The 16,882-nt window shown below is 41.8% G+C and overlaps 1 protein-coding gene across 3 annotated transcripts; it reads left to right on the top strand.

Moving 5' to 3' along the window:
• Nucleotides 1–1,532: 1,532 nt before the first annotated feature.
• Nucleotides 1,533–5,787, top strand: irf1b (interferon regulatory factor 1b). 3 transcript variants are annotated; one of them, XM_047043312.1, is made up of 9 exons: nucleotides 1,535–1,669; nucleotides 2,296–2,387; nucleotides 2,595–2,694; nucleotides 2,920–3,090; nucleotides 3,357–3,397; nucleotides 3,620–3,863; nucleotides 4,020–4,051; nucleotides 4,310–4,427; nucleotides 5,085–5,787. In XM_047043312.1, the coding sequence occupies exons 2-9, from the start codon at nucleotides 2,301–2,303 to the stop codon at nucleotides 5,213–5,215; spliced, it is 924 nt and encodes a 307-aa protein (XP_046899268.1). In that variant the 5' UTR covers nucleotides 1,535–1,669; nucleotides 2,296–2,300; the 3' UTR covers nucleotides 5,216–5,787. The 3 variants fall into 3 exon arrangements, with proteins under 3 accessions (XP_046899271.1, XP_046899268.1, XP_046899270.1); XM_047043314.1 differs by having other exon boundaries at nucleotides 2,293–2,387; XM_047043315.1 differs by lacking the exon at nucleotides 4,310–4,427 and having other exon boundaries at nucleotides 1,533–1,669; nucleotides 5,085–5,183.
• Nucleotides 5,788–16,882: the final 11,095 nt, after the last annotated feature.

Here is a 16,882-nt window from a genome sequence, read left to right as displayed (position 1 = left end):
ACCGCCTAGTCATTGTTCATCTTATTAGAATCCTTTTCACAAACTAACAGCAATAAAGGAACTCTCAAAAAAGCTTCAACATAGTAGACTACGTTGCACTGACTTCCAAGAACATCACTAACTTTTAACTTTTTACCCAAATGGTTCTGCATATCACAACCATGCGCGTAATTTCTGAATGAACTCATTTATGTAGCTATTTCCGGCAGTTTGATCATAACGCCCGAAAACATATCAACAAATCAAGTGTCCATCTGATGTGTAATAATTCACATTAATATGACACCATCGGACTTACAAAAGATGTGCGTCCTAATAAAAGTACAACACAGCTGACTACAGCCTAATTTGCAAACGTAAATACAGTATTGGGTTTCCTCCATGCCACGCGGGATTGCTACTGGTCAGGTGCCCAGTTTTATGTAAGTTAACATCACAATAACAATCTGCTCCTCGGAAAACCCAGAGATTTAAAAGCAACCAAAAACTCCGCAGGAAAATACCGTGCTTCCAGCCCCACCTCCCAGACGCGCGCACTCCAGGCGCGTTAACATTCCTTATATGGAGCACGGTTCCACGCTCGCACGAGCATCTCCTTTAGTGGTCTATCGAGGAACAACCTGGAATAATACTGGGGGGTTGTTGTAAGTGTAATCGTTAGACAAGCGGACAATCAATCTTGTCTATGCATTACACATAACTTAATCGTCACAAGTTCTCATATGAATTCATAAACAAATCAAGATTTATTAGCAAGTGACGTATATACAACCATACTAAACGGTGGCACCCGCATCAGCGCGAGCGCTCACAATTTAGTTGAAATGCACCCTCTCTCGGTGGCTTATAGTAATGCACCGTTTCCTGTAAAAGCAACGCTTTCCTGGAGGGCTGCGATTTATTATGAGGCTTTATTCTGGACTTAAGAATGTGATGATGTAATTCAGACATGTATTGACGCCTAAAATGCAGACCAATTCAATTTGACCCAACTTTTGACACATTTATCTCAGCCTTCAGGCTTAAATTACAACTGATAATATATTGAGTATATATGTTTGTATAATATTATATATAAAAGATATAAGTATGTGAACTATTTAAACGGTATTTACACCATTAGGACATTCCTACCTGGAATGTTGAGTTCAGGTTGTTTCACAGTGGCAATACAAGATTGCAAGTTAAACGTTTTCAAATTATTTATGCACACATAGTCACACGACAATCTATCTAAATGTATCTATATTTCGAGGGAAAGGTGGTATTATATTAGTAAACTTATGGTTATGTTTAAACGGGGCACACAACAGCGGTTTTGTTAAGAGTAGAACTTCCTTCTCACGGTGCTATGAAACCTTTAGCTCTCAACAGCATGATTTCTCGGAAATCAGCCTGTCTGCTCAGAGCGCGCTCTGGTCTTTGACTGTAGCGCCATGCGCAACTGTGGAAGCCTGCCAAATTCAGCCTTCATGTATGCGCACGCGGGGAAAACCCAGCCCCAAGTCCAACCTACCATGCAACATATATAAATAAACGACTCAGAATTTGTCCATCATGTTCATTGGATGTTGCTTAGAAGAGGAGTAACTATTTGCAAAGGGGAATACAAGCGCTTACTCTTCTTTCCTCTTTACTAAACAAGGAATAGGCCTAAGCTACAACCGCGGTAAGTGTAAGGAAAATGGAATGAGTGCATTGACCTTTTGCCGTTACATGAATTACTGTAGTTTACTGTAGCAGATTTAGTCTTTATTGTAGCCTGCTGTCTTTGCAAAGTATCTATTGTGTGTGCATGCGCGCATATTTTCATTAGGTGTCGTTGTTTTTCCGCGTGCAACATGCTTTTTTGAAAAACTTCATTAAGGAGTTGTTACAAATTTGCTACACTGCAGTCAGTCGGGTTCGTTGCGAAGGGCTTCACAACAAAATAATTGCTGCGCGAGTTAATATGGAATGCGTTGCAGATTTATTAATCGACAAAATGTGGACCATGTTTCAAACAACCTATAGAGCATTTATACGATTACAACACATTAGTTACAGTCCGATTTAAATCGCGGACTTAGCCACTATACTACTCGAAATCAGGTTCTGTTAGATTCACAGCATTTGGCCGCAGAACATGCAGCTTTGGAAACTCCGAACCTGTCTGTACCACAATGCTATTAATTAAAGTAATGTGAAAGGTTTAGTTTTCACTCCCCACGTTCCCACGGTTGTCTAACGTCAAGTTCCTATCCTCTCCTTCTCTTTCTTCCTCCTATCTCATCTCTCCCCTACTCTCCACAACAGGAACTATGCCTGTAACCAGAATGAGGATGAGACCCTGGCTGGAGAGTAAGATTGACTCTAACTCCATCTCAGGGCTGGTGTGGGTGGACAAGGTATATATATATTTATATATATATGGTGTACACACCAATTCACCTACGATGCAATAGAGAGTAAAGGATATTATAAGGAGTAAATTATGAAAACAAGAGGCCCAGACCACTTCTGTGTGTGTACCTGGGAGATTAGGTCACATGAATGCAGACATCACAGAGATGGAGAGACTCATTTCTGTTGTGTTATGTTGTTTTCTTGCATAGGAGAAGAAGATGTTCTCCATCCCTTGGAAACATGCCGCTCGCCACGGCTGGGAAATGGACAAGGACGCCTGCCTTTTCAAACAGTGGGCAATCCACACTGGTGAGCACAAGTCGACACTGCCACATGCTAGCATGAAGTAATTTGGCAAGCATGTTATACCAAACATGCTACATGCTAATCAACATAGAATCGATATGTCATCATTGGAAAGTGATCAGATAATGTTATTTGGTGTGAACCAGCAAGGAGGTGCCTTTCATAACAACTTATGCACATGGCAGTGAAATTAATTATTAATGTGTGTTGTTTTTCCCCGCTCTCCAGGAAAATTCCGGCAAGGCGAGACTGACCCGGACCCTAAGACATGGAAGGCTAACTTCCGCTGTGCCATGAACTCTCTGCCTGACATTGAGGAGGTGAAGGACCGGAGCGTGAACCGGGGATGTGGCGCCGTGCGCGTCTACAGGATGCTGCACATTACCGCCAAAACCAAAGGTGAGCGTCGAGCATGTGCACACTCACACTTTACCTACAAGCCCAAACAAGAGTACTCAAACACACACATGTTGAGTGGTTACCTCCAAAACCAGCACTAACTACAGTAACACACTTACACACACGTCATCGCCAAAACCAAACAGAAGTGCACACACACAGGCTCTCTCAAATGGATTTTGCAAATGCACTGTCTGCAAAAGTCTGCTACATTGTCTATGGTGGCAATGGCTGTAATAAAAAGGCTGGTTTCTCCATGTTTACAGATAAGAAGTCTAAAGTGAAGGAGTCAAAGAGGAGGAGAAAGGTAAGGGTTGCTTTTATTACTTTTTAACTGCCTTGTTCTCTCTTGCTTTCTAACTCTTCTTCTTTCTATATAGTGTACAGGAAATGACAAAAATGAATAAACATTACAATAATATAATGTATATTACAAATATATACTGTTTTGCTTTTTCCAGTGTTAGATCAATATATGCACCTGCTGGGTTCCAGCTGAAAAATATAAAATGTCCTTGTTTGTTCAAAGGTCAAGACAGAGGGGATGGAGTACAGTGACAGCACCAGTTCGGAGCAGACCTGCAGCAGCAGCCCCCAGAAGTATGAAGACAGGACGACGCAGGAGAGCACAGTGGATAGTACCGACCACCTGGGGCTGTGTGACTACATGAGCGAGTCCGAAGTACCAGACTTTGCCACGTCCATCGATGTTGTGTGTGCCGACAGCACCAGCCAACGCTATGCCTTCCAGGTGTCACCTGACCATTCGCCAGGTAAAACTAACTTTGTAGCTTAAAGGATCCAGCTTTGAAAATATATAATGGAACAAGTAATAATGTATTAGTGAAGATATTAGTAGTATAATGTTAAACACGAGCAGTACCTGTACTGCCAAACTCACCTCTTCCTCCTCCTCCTCCTCCTTCCAGTGTACGACATGGATGCTGAGGCCATTATTGAGGTAGGTTTGTCTTTCAATTTTAACTCCACTCAGTACCAAACCCCTCTCCTCTCATTGCATTGTTCATTGTCAGGAACACCCCTGCTTGCCTAGTATCCTAAGATAGCTGGTTGTTTCAACCGGTAGTTTGTTAGTTTACAGTCAAATCGTGAATATTACCTACCGGTTGAACCCCTCCTACCCCCAATCCCCCCCACCCCAGCCATTAAGCAGGGCAAAACACAACTCGGCTCACTGCTGCGTTTTGCCTTTTCACAGATCACACAACAATTGGAGCAAGATCACACACAGTGGCCGCAAGGCAAGGGCTTCCTGACCAATGACCTATGCCGGTCAGACTACCCCAGTCCGGCCAGCCAGTGGAGTAACAATTCAGGTAAACAATGACTCTGAAACCCTCCACGTGGCTGTCTGGTACTCTGCACTCTCCAAACTAAATAATAATGGTATTTTAGTGTTAGAAGGGATATGTGTAGTTCAATGGCAGAGTATCTGAGTGCAGACCAAAATGTTGCAGGTTTATATCCCCCTAGATATAATTTTTTTACAAAAGTTTCCAAATTGACAAAATACCGCTAAGCCTTTAAAAGTTCCTGTTGCAAAGAGATGTGGTGCAATTTGATGTGAAAAAAAAAATCTATTGTTTTTGGAGTAGAGCAATACTTTACAAGGAGACACGTTCTAGAGTGTACTAACTTACTTTCATATTATATAGTTTTTCAACAAACTATATACAGTTTACATGATCATATGTATATATATAATCTGTTTGAGGTTATGGTTAGTGATTTGTGACTAGTTCCAGTGGTTATATGTTTGTTATTTATCCGACCATCTCTAGTCTGTAACTAGACTCTACTGTATCATAGCAACACGAGGCCCAGAGTTCCATTCTTCACTGTTCAGTTCTCCCATCAGAGATTTGATAGTCAAAATCTCAACACAGTGTGATTGACGCACAACCTATATTGTTGTCCGTGGGAAATGCCTCTGCTCGGACTTCCTAACCGTGCATCTCTGCTTGTGTTTTCAGGAGAGGAGCTAGAACTGCGACTGTACACAGAACTCAGCCCAGGTCTCTCCACGACAGAGGAGCTGGTAGGCTACAATGACTACTGGAACTGCAACACCAGCTACTCCCAACAGACCTCCTGCCTCTACTGAGCCCCCTCCCTCCTCCCCTACCCTGGTCCAAACTCCCCACTCTGGCCAAGAGACCTCAAGCCCACCTGTAACAAGACACTCCTAAGGTCAACTCTCATCTCTTGCTTGTCTTTGATGGACAATAGCCCAGGTGCTAGCTGCAGATGTTGTCTGTAGAAACTTTGATTCAGAAGCCACAGTAGAACCGGAGTTGGGAGGTTTGGATGCTATTGATTTCGGACAGCTATAAGGATACCCAGACGGCACAACCACGTGTGACGCATCGAATGCACCCCCAAGTTTTGCCAACCTGGGGGCTTGTCCTGAACTGTAGTATGTGCCTGAGGCTCTTTGAAGTTTATCTGCTCAGGTATTTCTGGTCAACTGTGAAAGAACAGGTTCCGTTAATTAAACTATCCTGTTTGGTCATCCTGCTGAATCAAGATTCTCTGTCTGACATAATAACTCTATGTGTATCGGTGGAAAGCTCATCATGAATTCCTGTCTCATGTTGTATCAGTTTATTTGTAAATACATGTACAAAGATCTATATTATGTGTGTTTTCTACAAAAAATAAAAACGGTTAAGTTTATCCATCTTGCATGTGTGTAATCTATGCAATTGAACTAATGTAGCCAGTGTGGCTACTGATAAAGTGCTGCCATGGAAAAATGGTACTCATATAGAAAAGTTAAAAATGTTTAAAAAAGTTACGAAACAAAAGAAATAGTCTTCCTTTGTGACTTCCTTTGCCCATAGTACCTGAAATGTACCTTTAGGACAACTCAAATGCCACTAAATGTAATAGCTTAGATGCATGCTACCTGTAAGATCCTAAGTCCGGGGTAGAAGGTCCTGCAGAAGCAGACCCGTAAGACTGAGATGAGGTCTGTACCACATCTGGGCTATCTGGTAAGAGTTAGGTATGAAGAGGGGTGTGTGTGTCTGGAGCGGTGTCTGTGTAGAGAAGTGTGTGTATGTGTGGAGAGGACTGCACCTGACGCACCAGCAACTGGGCCAGGAACTGTTAAGTGTGAAGGAGGGTGTGTGACGAGATGTGTGTGTGCAAAGAGGTTTGTGTGTGTGTGGAGTGGTGTGTGTGCATCTACAGGATGCTGCACGTTACCTCCAAACCAAAGGTGAGCATCGAGCATGGGCACACACTCATGTATGTTAACTCCAACCCAAAACAGAGGAACACAAACAGTGGTTACCTCTAAAACCAGCACATACACACATTAACTCACACACTGACACATTACCGCCTAAACCAAACAGAAGCTCACATACAATCATGTCTGATGGATTATTCCCATCAGAGGGTATGTCTTAAAACACAGAACTAGAATGTTAGATTATTGTCCATGGGAGAAGTGGAAGAAGCAACCATTCTGCGGTCCCAGTTTGTGATGACTCCAGACTACCGAAGAGGAATCTCAGGTACTGTTCATTTCTGAGGGGGTGGAAGATCTGCTAACTTCTCCTGACCATGGCAAGTTTTATATCCCCTTTCATATTCTTCTGGGAAAGGAACAGGGCCATCGTTTCTTGTGCTCACCCACCCCAAACCACAAAAACATTTTGTCATGGCATTTTAGTAAAAAAGTAACTGCCAAGTTTCAGAGCATATTGCTCCAACAGGATAAACAACAGTTATGGTATCAATACTGACTCCTATTCAAACATACTGCCATATATGCACACGCACAAACATGCATGCACAAAGATCGAAGTTAAGGAACAACCAAAAATTAAAGGTGGGAGGCAGGACTAGGTTGGTATGTGTGTGTCTGAGAGAGAGAGAGAGAGAGAGAGAGAGAGAGAGAGAGAGAGAGAGAGAGAGAGAGAGAGAGAGAGAGAGAGAGAGAGAGAGACAAAGAGCAAGATAGTTTGGTAGAGACAGAAAGATTAAACTGGTGTTTTCCTGTGTAGAACAATGAAATCATAAGGGGCTGGTGACAACTTATCAATATTCGCTATGAAGACTGAAACCTGACGAGCTGAAAGTATAGGAATGACCTCAGAAATGCTCTGGTGGTAAATCCTTGTCAATTATGCAAGAGTAGCCTGAGGGGAAAAAGTAGTGTTGAGTGCCTGAGTATTAGACACAAACAAACAAAAAAACAGAGGTTGGTATTCCCCTACAATTTCTGTTTCTCAATATGGTGAAGTTGTCACCACAAAGAAAATGCAAGTAGGCCTACTTCTATTTTAACCTCTCCACCTCTCCACCGCCACCTCTCTCTCACAGAGACACACATACACAGTCAATAACCTCTTCCTCTTGTTTTATGTTATAGTTTGAGGGATTCCTAATAAACCAACAAAACTTTTTGTGACAAATTTCTAAATTGAAAATACAGTGCCTACAGTATGCGTGTGTGCACCGTTTGTGATGTTAACAAAGATAAATGGAGTGCATAGGTTGTTAAGGTATGTGGCTGGTTGGAAAATGGTGAAGGGGTCAAAGAAACAAGTAGACCTGAACATAGGGTTCTCAGAAACGTATGTCCTGATATATTAAGCTATCTTAAAATAATGTGGCTATCGAGTCTATGATTAAGTGTCGGCCTGGTTGTATAAAGAACACCTGTTGGCTGTTCTGTCTGCTCACTGCTCACCTCATGCCTCCAGTACTTTGCCAATACCACTGTGTTTAATTTGGTCATTATTCTTGTCTTGATTAAATGCTCTCCAATCAGATAGTTGTTTACTACTCATAAACCCAGAACTTAAACTTGAATTCACACTGTTGTAGCGGAGATGGACAAAAATGTCTTCCTTAATGTGTGTGTGCACCTGTATCTGTATCTGTATCCTTTAGCTGCCATTGACATTTATGATCTGGCTGCCCAATGTCCAGACACACCTGCTTATTATGGGATACGACACTACTAGTTGTCTCCTAGGAACCTACGTAGCAACATACAGGCAATGCTTTTATCAGAAACCGATTAAACGGGTCAATGTGCAGGGGAGAATCAAGCGTTCTATCTGATACCCTCAAAAGTCACAACAGACAAAATACTTTCAATTATCACCAGTGACCTGATTTTCTTTATTTACAGACTGAATCGTGGCAAACAGACTGATCACATGTCATTCTCAAGAACTATTTACTGCAGATTAGCAGAAAAAAGGCTGGGTTCATTCAGACAGTATGCCTGACTGCATATCTATACAGTGTGTGTGTTTGTGTGTTTGTACTTGGAGGTGTGTATGTGCATGCATGGAGGGTGTGTATTAATGTGTTTATGTATTTGTGTGTTTGTATATATATGTAAGCTTATTCATTTGTCTGTGTGTGTAGAGAGGGTGTGTGAATGTGTATGTGCTGGTATTTGTAGGTGTGTAGAGGTATGTATTGTATTAATTAAGCTGGAAAGACTTCCTCAATTGTATCACGAATGCTATGCATTTCTTTAATGCTACAGTATGCTGTTGTTCATGGGGGGGGGGGGGGGGGGGGTAAGGCTGGCAGAATGCCAACATGCAGGTGAGTCAAGGTGCACACACCTTAGACGGTTGACCGGGAAATGAAACTTCAGGCTGGCAAACTCCGCCCCCATACTTCTGAGGACCCTGGAGAGATCTCTTTCTGCTTTACTGGCAACCATGAAGAACACCTCCAATAGAGGCATGGAGGTGTAAACACACACACACACACCGAACAAACACACTTGCACATGCACAAGCATATCTACACCCATTAATAAAGTAATAAAACATACAGTGACACAGTTGTGTAAAGAAAAAAAGGCTTGAGTGTGAGGCTTGGATGGGTATGTGTGTGTGCCTATATGTATGTGTGTGTGCATGCACGGTTTGTTAATTACTAATTTTTATGGAGTGCTTAGGTTGCAGGGGTGTGTGGCTGTGTGTGTAATCATGTGTGTGTGCATGTATTAATTCGGGACATCTTCCGGCTGCCATTGAACTGGATAATCTGGTTTGCCCGTAATTTACAGGAACTCCACACACACTAGACACTTGCATACACACACTGTGGCAAAAACTCCACACACAAACCTCTACACACACACCTCTCTCAACACACACTCCTCTCTACACACAAACACCTCTCTATGCATATCCCTCCACACACACATCTAATCATACAGGGCTCTCCACAGACACACACACACATCTCCATGCACAAATCTAAACACAAACATCTACACTCGCACCCACACCTTTCCACACACACATTATGTACACACACCTCTCTGCCCACTTTCTACACACACACTGTTCTCCACACACCTTTCCACACACAGTAGTATGTTTGAATGTTACAGTAATCTGCCATGCATTGGTGTCACTCAGCATTGTGGTCTGTAAAGTGGTCTGTCTTAATAATTATAATATCATTTGACCTGACTGGATAGCAATCTCAAAACACCCCAGACAGTTTCATGGCACTAGTCACTGAAATACTGTTCGAACTGTGCACTTCTGGTCCCTGATTATCAGGTGCACTAACTATATTAACTGATACCATATTGTGTAAGTTATGTACTATTATTATGTTGCTTTGGATAATAGCATCTAACCACAAAAAATCCCTGTTTATAGAAACTTATTTTGGAGAAACAGCATTTTACCACAGAAAGTTATGAAATGAAAGGGTCACGTGTCAGGCCATGTTGAAGAAATGAGAAACAGACTGACTGGCACAGCTGCAACAAAAAAACCTGGAGTATTAATTATTTGTGTGTTTATCTGTACCAGCTTGTGTCTGTCCTGAACTCCTTTCAACTCAGTCTGTTATCGGTAAAGAGGGAAGGAGTCATACAGCTGTAAAGTGGCAGAAGACTAAGTCATGAGACAGCGTTTGTGTTATTGGCCCAGACCGTGTCTGTGGAGTGCTTTCTGGATTTCCTAGCAATCACGTGACTTCTAAAATCTTGGGGCTGTAGTTCCACTGTCACCCTGATGGTGTCGCCAGTAAGCTGGTTAAATGTTGGCATTTCCTAGAAACAGCTTGATTCTGAGCTACTCCAGACATTGCGCCATTGAAGTGTTAGTGTTTGTGTGGGATGGGTTGTGAGGGATGTTTAGCAATACCTGTGTGTCTCTGTGTGTGTTCAACACTATTAAACTATTCTTTGATTTCTCCAGTGCCTTCACACTATCCAGCATAGATGTAAATTTGTTCTGTGTACTTATATGTTATGTTATGCCAGGTGCTTGCGTTGTCTTGTCTTAAGAATTTCAGTGCCCAGTCTAACCTTGTGTTGTTCTGTGCACCTGACAAATAAAAGACTTGAACTTGAACAGCCAGTGCTCCTGGGGGACAAGCTGGTGCACTCAGGAGTGGATCATCACCTCACATCCTGGATAATCGACTACCTCACCAACCGCCCCCAGTATGTGAGGACAAGGGACTGTGTTTCTGATACAGTAGTCTGCAGCAGAGGAGCGCCACAGGGAACAATCTTGGCTCCCTTTTTGTTCACCCTGTACACTGCAGACTTCATGTACAGCACAGCCACCTGCCATCTGCAAAAGTTCTCTGACGACTCTGCCATCGTAGGCCTCATCACAGATGATGATGACAGGGAGTTCAGAGAACTGACTCAGGACTTTGTGGACTGGTGCCAGTGAAACCGCCTCCAGATCAACGCGGGGAAAACCAAGGAGCTGGTGGTGGACTTCCGCAGGTGCAGTCACCCCCCTACAACACCGGTGAACATCCAGGGAAAGGACATTGAGAGAGTGGACTCTTATAAGTACCTGGGTGTACACCTGAACAATAAACTGGACTGGAAGTGCTGTCCTAGGATGCCCCTTGAACACAGTGCAAGTGGTGGGAGAGAGGAGGATGGTAGCAAAGCTATCATCAATGATGGACAATAAATCCCACCCTATGCAGGACACTGGACCTGCATTGAGCCGCACTGAGCCGCTCCTTCGGCAACTGGCTCCTTCACTCTAAGTGCGTGAAGGAGCGGTACCGCAGGTCCTTCCTTCCTGCTGCTGTGAGACTATACAACCAGCACTGCTCTACACATGGACGGATTAATAAACCACGGGCCCCTGGGCCTGGATGTGTCAAGGATGTGTAAAGTCCTATAGATAAACTGAGGGGATAAACACAATTGAAAGGTATCATGATGGTTTCTTTCTAGTGACTTTAAAGTGAATTTTTAGGCTATTTTTTTGTTCAATCAGTAGGACTTTTGGGGCCCTGTTAAAGGGGCAATTGACTGGGTTTTTTGGGTATTTCACACTGTTCCTTAAGGTCTCCGAATAGGGTATGTAACATTGGTTGGGTTGAAAATGGCCCGGGTGCTGTTCTATGCCCTCTTACAGATCGTCTGAAATGTTCCCGGGAAAAAACACTAGCTTTTCTCCTTTTATGGTATGCTCATTAATATTTAGATAAGCTGCGCGCTGATTGGTTGGTTATCAACGAGTGAAGCTGGGAGCAAAAACGCAACACGGCCAACAGCAGCACTCGCTGAAACACTGAAGTTGGAGACTTGAAATAAAAACACGCAAATAAATCTATTGTGTCTACACAACACTGTTTTCAACCAGATTGACTATATAACATTTGAAATGATAACATTACTTGTTTCCACTTCTGTTGTTGAAGCAAACTGGATTGACTTAGGTGGGTAGAACATTAGGCTACAGCTTAGCAACCAAACGTTGTTGCAATCGTGATTCTACTCGGCTTCAGTTAGCTAACTAGGCTAGCTCTAGATATCTTGATGTAAAATAACATGACAAAGATCTGGACAAACATGCATCGTGAATTGTAGATTTTCATTACACAGGTTATTTATTTGAATGAAACACAGTCAGGAACACGAATCAACGTTAGCCCCATTGCCAATAAACTAGGCTAAATTATCACACATTCTATGCTCTTGCGTTAACTAGCAAGCTAAACTTGTTTACCTGCCTACAGTCTAGGTGTTACTAGTAACAGTTACTAGCAATGCTAATGTATCCTGTATCTAAAACCTGCCTTTCTCCAGTTCTTTCAAATAGATTATCTAGACAGGCGTTAGCAATAAGCCAGACTGCAGTTCGTTTTCTGGCTATTTTTCGGAAGCTTCCCTTCTAATGCCGACTACAGCTAGTCTAGCTAGAGTCATTTGATGTGTGTAGAAACGTATTTAGCATTCTACCTGGTATGCTATATACAGGAAACGTTAGCATTGCTAATAACTGTTAGCACAACATCTTACTGTCCTTATAGCTTGCGGTTGCAATGAGCATACGGTTGGAACAGCACCTCTTTCCAGGTTCAGCTTCCTAACATATCCTGCTTGAAATTGTCCAAGGTTGTCAAAACTGTCTTGGGTGAAATGTTCAGAGCAAATGAATGATTGAGTGTCGAACTTCGCCTGGATCTTCTCATAGACAACAGCAGCCATGCCTGTTGAATGTTTGGCTCCTTGGGAAGACTGTAAGTGTTAGCCTTCCCTGTACAGCCTGGAACAAAGCATTTACGACCGTGGTCCATAATCAATATCATTGTTATAATTCAAAACGTTCTTTGTAATTCCTTATAAGTAGCCTACACAGAGCAGCGCGCAGCTAAACTAGTATCGGAGATAGACGCTACCTCTGGCTGGTCTGGATGTAAATTCTGGGGCGTGACAAAGATACAGACCAGAGCCAATAAGAGGGCGATCACCGGTCCTACGTAGGACCGGTGGCTTTGTTGAAAAGCTAGCGTTTTACAGCCAAATTTTTTCTTTTTGAGATTTGAATAGGAAAGAGGTGTCAATAGACTTTGATATTCACGGTATGTTCAGTTTACCCTCCGAACTGTCGTTTTTCAACAATGACAAGGTAAAATCGGTTTTGCAGTCAATTGCCCCTTTAAAGACATTAATGACGGACCATTCAAATATGGGAAATAAAATTCCCATGGTTCCCGCCTTAATAACTTTGCCGTCCAATCACCGATTTTATTTCTGAAAACTGCCAGATACTCATGACAACTTAAGCTCAAAGCACATATCATTGGTTGAGGGGGAAATAAATCTATTTGTCTGCAACGGCAGCCATTGTTTTCCGAAGCGGAGCCAGAGCGGAGACCATGGGAGATTGCCTACAGTGTTAGATTTACAGCTTCGAATTGAAATCGGAGACGATATTATGAGTAAAGACAAGTTCCTTGATATGTGTTGTCAATATTGTCAATTAAAAGTCTCAACCTTTTACTTACGAAGAATTGTTTTGTGGGAGTGACGCGAGTTTTTTCAGGAAAGTGACGTGTCCGGCTTGGCCGTTTGTGACAGGCAGACGGTAGTAGCACTGTTTAGCTTCGATTTGAGCAGATTTATAAAAAAAACTTGGAAAAACGACATTAACTAGCTAGATTATGTACACTGTAAGCTAAATGTACATGCCTTGTTTGGCCAATTCGGTCGATTATGGAAGAATCTCGAACGTATTTTAGTTATCGAGAGGAGTATCCAGCCATAGCGCTAGCTACTTTTGAAACAGGATAATTCCAGTTTCCCCTGTCTCCACTAGTCACTAAAATGGTCATAACTTTTAATCAAAATATGGTATTTCTAATCTGTCTTCTGTTCTACATTGCCCACAGACCTGTGGATATTCCACCTACTCAAAGTATTTCTCTATCTTCATTTGTCTGATGAGGTATGGTGGATGGAGAAGTTTTTGTAAAGAATGGCTGCCTGAAACCACTTTGATAAAGTATGATTTGCCTCAAGTGATCATATATTTATTGACATGATAAAAATCCCCTAGTTCTCTTATTCAAGATGGTATAAACAGTTAAGGTGTATGATTTAATATGAAAATTCATAAAATATGAATATTAATATGAATATCATATTTCAAGAGCTTATGGAATGTTCGGAATGTTGTCTCAGGCAGTAAAGGGTTAAGCCTAGCATATACCGGCTATGGCGCATCGTGTCATATCATCATATCAATACAATACATATCAAGTTAATAACTGTGACGTCACGCAGAGGCTCTGGGTTAGGGCCCCCCTGAGCTCATGGGCGTTGGTTAATCCATCCCTGGCTCTACACACACAAACACACACAGGACTCAACCACAATAATTCATGGACACACTTAAAGTGCAAATTACTGTGCAATATTTATATTTGTTTATTTATATTTGGTTTCCATATGCAATTGGTGTAATCTTTTTCATAATATACTTACTATAGTATACTTACTTTGCAAATTGTATGCATACTTCTGTCCACTTTTGGTGCTGCAATGCCCGAATTTCCCCATTGTGGGACTAATAAAGGTATATCTTATCTTATTAAATCTACTTTATATATATATATATATATATATATATATATATATATATATATGTTTTTTAATATATATGTTGTTACTTCTGCTTCTGCTAACTGCTAACACCTCACCGAATCAATACTTATCGATTTACATCAGTACCTGGGCTGCGTTTCCCGAAAGCATCGTAAACCCAAGTTGATCGTAGAATCCATCGTACGACGATGCTTAGTTTTACGGGCCGGTTCCAAAGATCGTAGTTAAAGTGTCTCTTGAAAAATCGTAGCTCTTGAAAGCGCATAGATTAGCCTACTCCTTACGAGCATGTTTGGGAAACGCATGTAGGAAATATCGATGGTTTCGTTTTTGGCTCGATCGTTGCTATTATCCATCGTTATCGGGAAACGCAGCCCAAGGTAAGTTCAGTCCCTACTACATAATTCTTTGAAGACATGACAAACACAAGGTGATACCCCTGACCTGTTTAATGGCAAATGCACAGTTATGAATGCAGTCAAGAAGTCAAAGAAAGCTATCATACTGTAATGCCAGCAATCTCTCTCTCTCTCTCTCTCTCTCTCTCTCTCTCTCTCTCTCTCTCTCTCTCTCTCTCTCTCTCTCTCTCTCTGTCTCTCTCTCTGTCTCTCTCTCTGTCTCTCTCTCTGTCTCTCTCGGTCTCTCTCGGTCTCTCTCTGTCTCTCTCTCTTTTGTGGCACGATTATCTCCACAACTGTGCTCGTATTTCTGTGTCACCGAATCAACTAAAAATTGACTGCATCAAGGAAACGGGCAGTGCTGTTAATACAAATTTTAGGTTAAACGGGGGCAAACTACTGCCTTAACAAGCCTTGTAGCGCCATCTTGTTGCCATTCAACGAATACAATCTTGGGCTAAAAAAAGAGTAATGTTCACGCCCACGCCCAAAAACGTTGCTAAAACAAGTGAGAGTAAGTTTCGAAAACAAACAAGTTTAGCAAACATAACTTTATAACAGTATACTATTTAGATACGCCATGACTTATGGTTTTCTTAGTATGGTTTATGGCTTGTAATGTAACCAAAATAATTAACATGAAAATAAAAAGATGAGATACCACGGCAGCGTATTGCTGCCACTCCAGAAAAAGAAAAACGGATCAGTATCACGTTATAACGTGATATGTTTATAGTTATAACAATATGTTTATGTTATAACAAGTTATTTTCAGTTATAACGTGATACAAACTTACAAACGTATCACATTATAATGTGATACAAACTTATCATGTTAACATGATACAAACTTATACATTTGGGGGAGCGTGTCTTTGTTTTCGGGGGAGGTGAGCAAGTCATCCTATTTGTGGGGAGTTGACTCGTATTTGGGGGGAGTGTTTTCATTTGGGGAATGTACCCTTTTTATAATTGGGTGTGTTTTGCACTTCAGGGCTACCATACCCCCTGTGCCCCTCCAGCTGATCATAGAGAAATGATGCTACCTCCAGAGGGTCGGACTCTGGTCGGACTCATTCTTCCTTCTATACAGCCCCATGCATTTCAAAATCCTTCTTAATGTATGCATAGGCCTACTTATCACAGAATAATTCACCGTGCTCAATAAAAGCAGAATCTCCCCATGTCTCAGCCCAAGCATGAAGTACTTAACCAAGTCTTGTAAATGAGCCATGTTCCTCAATGTATCCCTTCTCTGCACACCGGACACGTGATAAGTTTGTAACATGATAAGTTTGTATCATTTTATAACATGATAAGTTTGTATCACGTTATAACGTGAAACGTTTCACATTATAACGTGAAAATAACATGTTATAACATGATAAACATCTTGTTACAACAAGAAACATATCACGTCATAACGTGATACTGAATCCGTTTTTCTTTTTCTGGGGTGGCAGTGTAAGGTAGATTTTCTGTGTACATGTACAGCCTAAGTATCTGTGAGGTCAAAGGTCCTGCAGTGAGGCCTCTCTCTGAGCACAATATAGCGCACCACCCAGACAGTTAGGAGACTGTGAGGCAAATCATGTACAAACAGGGACTTCAACATAATTCACGACTACCTCAGCGGTTCTATACTCTAGTGTATCAGTGTGCTGACCACTGAAGACCCGTTAAGGAAGCGATTCTGTGCATTCTATATCTGTACTGTCCCACTCATGTATTTAATCATGGCTGAGAGACAGAGTTTCACTCATGCCATCAGTTTGTCTTGAACTGATTGTTTGATCCGGGTACTCTAATAAACTAAAGTCAAATTCCTTTTCCGTTGTTGTTGACTCCTTCCGGCCTGCCTTCAGATAACCTCCCTATCAGGCAGCAATACGCTGCCATAAGATACAGATTTAAATAATTTGTTATATTACTGTATATGAAATGTGATATTTCGTGCAATATTCAACAACTGAAGAACATTTAATTACTCTTTGTACAG

Source organism: Hypomesus transpacificus, chromosome 20 (assembly GCF_021917145.1).
Source record: "Hypomesus transpacificus isolate Combined female chromosome 20, fHypTra1, whole genome shotgun sequence".
Lineage (NCBI taxonomy): Eukaryota > Metazoa > Chordata > Actinopteri > Osmeriformes > Osmeridae > Hypomesus > Hypomesus transpacificus.
This window is presented reverse-complemented; position numbering and strand designations above follow the sequence as displayed.